Source organism: Octopus bimaculoides, chromosome 2, assembly GCF_001194135.2.
Source record: "Octopus bimaculoides isolate UCB-OBI-ISO-001 chromosome 2, ASM119413v2, whole genome shotgun sequence".
NCBI lineage: Eukaryota > Metazoa > Mollusca > Cephalopoda > Octopoda > Octopodidae > Octopus > Octopus bimaculoides.
In genome coordinates this window covers 29,253,735-29,262,272 of record NC_068982.1, presented here as the reverse complement: position 1 = coordinate 29,262,272, position 8,538 = coordinate 29,253,735, and the positions used below count along the sequence as shown (strand labels likewise).

The window sequence follows — 8,538 nt, the reverse complement described above, 5'->3', positions numbered from 1 at the left end:
ACGACGGGCTTCTTTCAGTTTCTGCCTACCAAATCCACTCACAAGGCTTTGGTCGGCCCGAGGCTATAGTAGAAGACACTTGCCGAAGATGCCATGCAGTGGGACTGAACCCGGAACCATGTGGTTGGTAAGCAAGCTACTTAGCACACAGCCACTCCTGCGCCTATTTTACTTTCAAACAAAAATCAAAACACAAATTCTTTAACCCTACCCCACACTGTCCATTGCTCCCCTTTGGCATTTTGTCATTTACTACTCCCTTCTGAGCTCAGAATATCCCCAACAGAGGTTAAGAACCATTGTACTAATTTATATTATTCTTTTATTCTTTTACTTGTTTCAGTCATTCGACTGTGGCCATGGTAGAGCACTGCCTTTAGTCAAACAAACCAACCCCAGGACTTATTCTTTGAAAGCCTAGTACTCTTTCTATCGGTCTCTTTTGCTGAACCGCTAAGTTACAGGAATGTAAACATTCCAGCATCTGTTGTCAAGTGATGTTGGGGGACCACCACAGACATACAAATACACACACACACATACACATACATGTATACATGATGGGCTTCTTTCAATTTCCGTCTACCAAATCTACTTACAAGGCTTTGGTCGGCCCGAGGCTATAGTAGAAGACACTTGTCCAAGGTGCCATGCAGTAGGACTGAACGCAGAACCATGTGGTTGGTAAGCAAGCTACTTACCACACAGCCACTCTTGCATCTGTATTAACCTATGTTATTCACAAAAATTCGAAAAAATAGAAAATTATTGGTCATGATGATGATGGTGATGGTGAAGGTGGTAGTGGTGGTGGTGGTGATTACAATGACAATATGAAGGAGAAACTGAAATGTATTTACTTTGGAAATAACATAGCACTCATCGTGTACTGTTGATACACATTAAAAATTTATAGAAGCTATTTCTCAAATGATCTACTAATATTCATATGTTTGTTTAAGTAAACATGATATTTAACATCAGCGTATATTCTTAATTACATCTGAAGACAAATACAAAACAGAACACCAATACATACATGTGATAAGAATAGAGGATAAATATTATATGTAAAAAAAAAAAATGGTAATTAATGAACTAGTCAGGAATAATTAAGAAGATTAGTATCAAAAGAGAGGAATGGTTGAGATTAGCTGACACCATAAATCTCTCACTATGATAAAGAATTAATATCCCAGTGAATATCTTAGGATATTAGAACAAGTACTTAATATTGCAGTTTTACATTTGCTGTTTACAGACTGTTTATTATGTAGTTAATGCCCCTCATAGTAGACGTTCTAATCAGTACTGTAATTAAGAAGTATAGTATCTTTTTTGCCTACTTATACTGGATACTAATCAGTTACCGTTGCTGGACTCTCATGTTGATTTTGACACTTGAGTACCCAGTCGTTTGATCAAATGGACAATCTACTCATTGAATTAACTTGCGAAGTGGCTGAGTATTCCTGAGATATTCTTTACATAATTCTCAGGTAAAATAAGCATGACACCAGTGTTCCTGTGAACTCTGAATTACAGGTACATTCCATTTGATAATTTTTTATGCAGTTTATGTTGACCCAAGTTCACTCATAAAACTTGGGTTGACCCAAGGCCAATATTAATACATTTGCCCAAAATGTTACACAGTGGTGTTGAACTCAGAGCCTTATAAATTGCATCGTAAACATCTTAGCTACTCAGCATCCACAGAAAATACAATAACTCACATGGCAAATGTTTAATTGTATATTTTGTAAAAGCTAAGATATATTTTCTAATGATATGACATTGCTCCACCTTGAACTTTCACTAATTTTTAGTTTGTATCTGAACAATGATTACTTTCCTGTGTAATTGCAAACTTATTTAAGATTAAATTCAAATTACGATGACTGCAAACAAACAAAGTTTGCTTTAGAAGTGTTGAGATATCTTAGAAAATTAAAGAAGTGATTTTAAATTCTCAAACGCAGGATAATGCTAATAATATAGCATGAACAGGATAAGCTACCCCTATTTTGCAGATAAAAGTCTCATAGTCAGCCGCAACCACTTTTTTCTGCAAAATAGGGGTAGCTTATCCTGTTCAGGTTATATTATTAGCATTATCCTGCGTTTGAGAATTTAAAATCACTTCTTCAACTTCAATGGCATATGTGTTCCCCAACTGGATGGGACGCCAGTCCATCACAGTGTTACTCATTTTTGCCAGCTGAGTGGACTGGAGCAACATGAAATGAAGTGTTTTGCTCAAGAACACAACGCATCGCCTGGTCCAGGAATTGAAACCACAATCTTGCGATCATGATGCTGACACCTTAACCACTAAACCACGCGCCTCCACAAACCCATATACAGATACTTTTAAATCTATGTTATGAAATAATTTTTCATATACAATTAAAAGTCATTTTCCTGATTGGATTTGTTTACAAATTTTCTCATCATAATAATGACCACCTACGGTTGTGAATTCTTAAAATTAAATAACCGCTTTAAATGTTTATAGATTAATTTTTAGGTGATTATTCTGGTAGAAATGATTGCAAAATGAAAGACTGAGCAAATTTAAATATATATATGGATTCAGGCATGGCCATGTGGTTAACAAGTTTAGTACATAATCTTGTAATACTGGGTTCAATCCTACTGTAAGTAACTTTGGTCAAGTTTCTTCTTTCATAGTCTTTGATAGACCCAAACCTTGTGAGTAATATTGGATAGACAGAAACTATACAAAATCCAGACAGATGCACTATAGCTGTTATTAAGCAGTAGATCTAATCTGTAGCCCAGTTTAACATCACTGTTTTTAAAGGAATCCATATGTTGTAAGCATTTGAATACCTGAGGATATCAAGTTCTCTTTTCACATCAGTCTTGGAGATCTTATAAAAACATTGTGAGCACAGGCTTTCCTCCTCACTAAGTCAAGTGAAATACAGTAGCATTTCTGCCATTGGGATACTCTCTCTCTCTCTCTCTTTACTCTTTTAATTGTTTCAGTCATTTGACTGCAGCCATGCTGGAGCACCGCCTTTAGTCGAGCAAATCGACCCCAGGACTTATTCTTTGGAAGCCTAGTACTTTTTCTATCGGTCTCTTTTGCCGAACCGCTAAGTTATGGGGACGTAAACACACCAGCATCAGTTGTCAAGCGATGTTGGGGGGGGACAAACACAGACATACAAACACCCACACACATATATATATATACATATACATATATATACGACAGGCTTCTTTCAGTTTCCATCTACCAAATCCACTCACAAGGCTTTTGTCGGCCCGAGGCTATAGTAGAAGATACTTGTCCAAGGTGCCACGCAATGGGACTGAACCCGGAACCATGTGGTTCGTATGCAAGCTACTTACCACACAACCACTCCTACGCCTATATACCTAATATTTTTTTTTCTTTCTTTTAAGCAGTCGTTTCCTCACCTCATTGGTCTTGACCTTCCCAAGTCCTGACTGGTCTGACAGAGAATTAGATATCGGTGTACTTTCCATACAAGTGTTCCATTGAGATTGGTAATGCTGGTGCTTCTCATCTCTTCCTCAAGTTATCGTTATCACCAGCTCTTAAGGCACTCATCTACTTTTTGCAGTTTTTGTTTTTTAATCCTGCTAGGCGCTCATACACTCTCCTCATAGATAAACCCATTAGGGGATTAGTTTAGTAGCCAACTACTCTACCATGAGCAGGTAGTACTGGATTACATGGTTACCAACAGTAGGTTTCCATCACCTTGCGATGAAGTTACTCCTGGTTTGACAATGTCTCTTCACCAAACCATGCAAAAGGGAAAAACAAACAATTTTCCAGTCTGGTCATCAGAAACGCTTGCTTCTGATCATCAGAAGCTTCCTTGTGTTTATGATTTTTGATTAATGAATCATAGATCAATAGCTTTTTGCAGTAGTATCAAGAAATAAGTAGACACTAGTTATGGTTAGGAATGGTCTATAGATTAAGTAAATCAATAATGGTGAGACAGCACTTTAACTTCAGTGATGGTACGTGACTGACCCCTATTTCTATCTCTCTCTCTCTCTCTCTCTGCTTTGCATTGTGTTAAATTGTAACAATAACTTTAGTATAAAATTCCTGCTTTTCTAAAATTATAACGAAATGAGCTTTAACCTTTTACAATTCAGATTACTCTGTCAAATGTAATGCATATTTATTCACATTGATTTGTTTCTTTTGTCTCATAGCTTCAAGATTTTAATGATGCAAGTGTGTATTTTTAGAATGATCTTGTAGGGTAGGTGTGGCATGCTGGATCTGGCCAGTTTGAACATAAACCAGGCAGAATATTTGAGTTGGATGTAGCTTGTTTAAATGCTAAGGGGTTAAACTTCTCATGCTACCTCAAATTAAAAGACTCAGTTTATTTTTGTTGTTTTCCTTTTATACCTACTAAAGAACCCTTCCGATTCACACTAACCCTTCCGATTCACACTTACTTTTTTTCATTCACTTTTATTTCCATGCTACCATGAGTTTGATGAATTGTATGTGCACACACACACACAAAACAAAACAAGAGAGATCGTTTATGATTTTTAGTTACATCATCTTACATGTGTTTCATTAATACAAAGTGATTATGAGTTACATAAGGCAAATTCTAAATACAGGTTATTTGTCGCACAATATAAGGTTTAAATTACTCTGGACAAATATAAATGTGTGTGACTCCTTCTTTTCTGTTCCTTTCCCTTTCAAAGTCCAATAATTCATACTTTTATTTCAGTATCAATATACAATATGAATACACTGCATCATTACAGTGTATTGAACGAACACACTACAATGCTTCATTAACAGAACTTTTTTTTAGTTGGCTGGCATAAATCAAGGAGTTTTAAAAACTCTTGTAAAAGTAATTGTTTATTTTATGTTAGATAATAATAATCATCTTCACTGATATGGTGATAATGCGTATTTACATGTATATATGTGTGTATGTCAAGCTCTACTTAATGCAGTCTTCTAACTTACCAGCTCTTGTCAAACTGTCTGGCCCACACCAGCATGGAAGTAGGACAGTAAATGAGGATGATGATACACACAGATATACACACACACACATTCTCACATATATATTTATACCTTGACAATTATCTTATGCATATTAAATAATAATCTTTAGATGACAACTATTGCCACCATCTAAAGACACAAAAACATTAAATTAATTTTTCATTTATTTCTTGAAATGTCCAACTTTTCATCACACATCAGGTCACTGACACAGTTCCACAGCAACTTTTTAAGTTTTCCAGTTGACTAAAATAGCTCTTCTACAATGTAATTGCTTCAGTCTTAACTTACAGACTTGGATCTAATCCCTTGCTAGACAAGTACAAAGGGAATTATAACTATGTTGTAATAACTCATATTTTAACTGTTGTTTTTATATAAGGGTAAAAATGCAGCTGTCTAATAGAGAGATCTATTGGATATTTTATAATCATTATTTTATATTACTTGTATATTCATACATGATTATATTAATTTTTTTTAAACTAATTATTTCTATGTTTTGTCATCCAGGACTTCTACTTCAGTTGTTGCCAGATAAACCAAAGAATCTGCTCGGTCTTTCTTCTAAACGAGAAGTTGTGCGACAAGTCTTTCTTTTCTCTAATCATATGTTGCTTACAAGCCGGGCATCCAATGGAAGACTGCACCTTGCCAAGGTAAGTAAGACAATTACAGTAACAGCATAACGATAACATCAATGATTGCTATCTAAAATGATAGTAAGACTAATGTAACATATCTATTGCTCTTTACCAAATTGAAGACTTTTTGTTATTATGTTCTTATATGCTATTATTCTTGGGATTCATCCAGGCAGCCTGAGTATGATTTCCAGCAAAGGAATTAATGAACGGTTGAGGGTGTATGATAGAATCAATAGAGCATTAGACATTTGTTTTTTGGTTATAAGTTACTGTTCATTATCTTCTGATTTCAAATCTTGTCCAGTTTGACTATTTATTCTTTTGCTCTTCTGGCTTTTATAAATAAGAATGAATAGATTACTGGGTTTGGTATGATAGACAACACATTGGTGGCCTAGTGCCTATTTCGTAAACAATTATTATATCCTAATAAAGCATAGATAATCGTATGGCAAAAATGGTTGGCAACTATACTAAGTGCCCAACAGTATATAGTGTTCTTCTTCAAAATTCTGAGCTCAGATCCCACAAAGGTCAAATTTGCCTTTCATTCTTCTATTGCTTATTAAAGAAATACCATTTATACATAGGAGTTAATTCAATTAACTATATCCTTTCCATTAAACCTTGTCACCTTGTACCAGTATAAGAAAGTATTATTATAGTCTAAACTATTTTATAAAATATTTTATTGTTTCTTATTTATCTAAGCTGAATTCCTTTGCCTTTGAGTGACACATCCCACTGGCTTTATTCTTTATTGCTGTGTCTCTTTCTTCAATTTGCATGCAATCCATCAAGATATGCATTTTGGTCATATGTCAAAATATATGTAAATTTTACTGGATTAAGGTCCTCCAACAAATTTGGAGCTAATCTACTTAAAAATAAAACCTGATATTTTGTTATAAATTAATGCTTAAGATTTTGATATGATATAAAAGGTGTCAAACATTAAAAGCATAAATGAGCCTGTTGTTCTTTCATTGTATCAAATTAAGGCTCATAATGTCTAATGTTCCCATAATGTAGATGAATATATGGCTGAGTGATTAAGAAGTTTGTTTCACAACCATGAGGTCTTGGGTTCAACCTCACTATTTGGCATCTTGGGCAAATGTTTTTTTAATTATGCCTCAAGTCAACCCTTTGTGAGTGAAATTGGGTAGACAGAACCTGTGGGAAAGCTTGTTGGGTGGATTGTGTCTGTAATTCAAAGGTACCTGCTGATTTTACCTGAGGATTACATTAAAAGCACAGCTGTCTGTAGAATGTTCAACTAATCAAAGCTAATTCAATGAGTAGGAAATTTAGTTGATTAAACAACTGAATCCTCATCATCAAAACCAATGGTAACTCATTTTTATAGTGAATATTATACGACAGAACATAAATTAGTTCAAGTGTTAGCATTGTTATTATGACTGCCTATCTCTCAAAGTTGTTAATTACTGACGTAATTCATTAGTGTCTAAATGTGATAAGTACTTGCGTATGCACAAATGTGTGTGCTTATTCTTTCTGAATCCCAAAGATACATAAAGCTGGTGCTTATCTCTGTTGAATGCACAGAGGTAAATTGTTTCCTTGACAGAACACCAATCTGTTACTGATAGCTTTTTGTTTTACTTCATCTTAAGAAATACACTTGATACTGCAAGCCAATAAAATAATCATCAATTTTATAGCACAGCTCCTGTCTATGGTGGCAACTTATACAACTCATGGTGCCTAGTTGGAGCTATGTGAACTCAGCCATTTAAAATTAAATGTCTTGAACAAGAGACAATGCAATACTAATGTTAGGCTATTAACCACCAGTCTATTAGTTGCTTTTATTTTCTCTAGTAACTTACTAACTCACCCATTTTCACTTTTTGATTATAGAATATATAGAAATATGATGTATATTTACCTATGTGGAGAGAAAGTCAAACCTCTAATGTTGTTTCAGGAGATAAGAAATGCCTAAGGGATGGAAATGGAACGAAGCTTCCTTAGATTTATAATCTAAGTAATTTATGTTTCTTTAATAATTAAGATCATTAAGCTGACAATGAGAAATTATAATATTATTAATTGAGGGATCTGCATCTAAACTCTGTTGATTAACTAAACATTTCATACATGAAGTTAATTAACATCAGTAATATTATTAAGTATAAGAATAAAGTTATTAAATCATATTTACTCATTTCTCTTACTCATTTCTCTTACCATGCTGGTATAGGTTGGATGGGAGTTTCTGAGAGATAGTATTTTATGCCCTTCTCAATTCCAACCCTTGTAGCTGCTTCTTATGACACACAAGCATACAGTGACCCTATTTAAAAATCCAAGATACACATGAGATCTAAATACCCACAACCCACAAAAAAAATCTTAAGGAATATTCATTGAATATCATTCAGGCTACTTATACAAAATTGTAGCACCATGCAGGAATGGGAGAGATAGAAACTGCATGCCAAATTCACAATGCAAGCAATAGGTGTGCATAACATACAATGAAATCTGAGTAGACTGACAGGGAAATGGGGCTTTGAGTACATCACATCAGATATGTAGGAATTGAATTTATGGTTTGTTTAGATGATTCACAGAAGAGTAGTATGTAATGTTACCAGTATTGTATAGATGGTATTAATACTGAAGATAATTGTTGTAGGATTAAAGTAAATGGAGTAAGAAAAGACAGTAATGAGATTGCTGAATTGTAACTGCTGTTGGCAACAAAACATTTCTGTCTCTTTTAGTCTGTCTGTCTATGTAGTTGTTGTTCTCTCTCTCTCTCTCTCTCTCTCTCTCTCTCTCTCTCTCTCTCTCTCT

At 34.6% G+C, this 8,538-nt stretch overlaps 1 protein-coding gene across 4 annotated transcripts in view; it reads left to right on the top strand.

Annotated features, from left to right (window-relative positions):
- Positions 1-8,538, top strand: part of LOC106876029 (ras-specific guanine nucleotide-releasing factor 2) — a 563,899-nt gene that overhangs the window by 473,867 nt on the left and 81,494 nt on the right. For all 4 annotated transcript variants that reach the window (XR_008266647.1, XM_052976037.1, XM_014924405.2 and 1 more), the window contains exon 10: positions 5,576-5,721. Coding sequence is in view for 3 of the 4 variants with exons in the window: in XM_052976037.1 (XP_052831997.1) it covers positions 5,576-5,721 (146 nt within the window). In the remaining variant the exon portion in view is untranslated. The remainder of the gene's footprint in view (positions 1-5,575; positions 5,722-8,538) is intronic.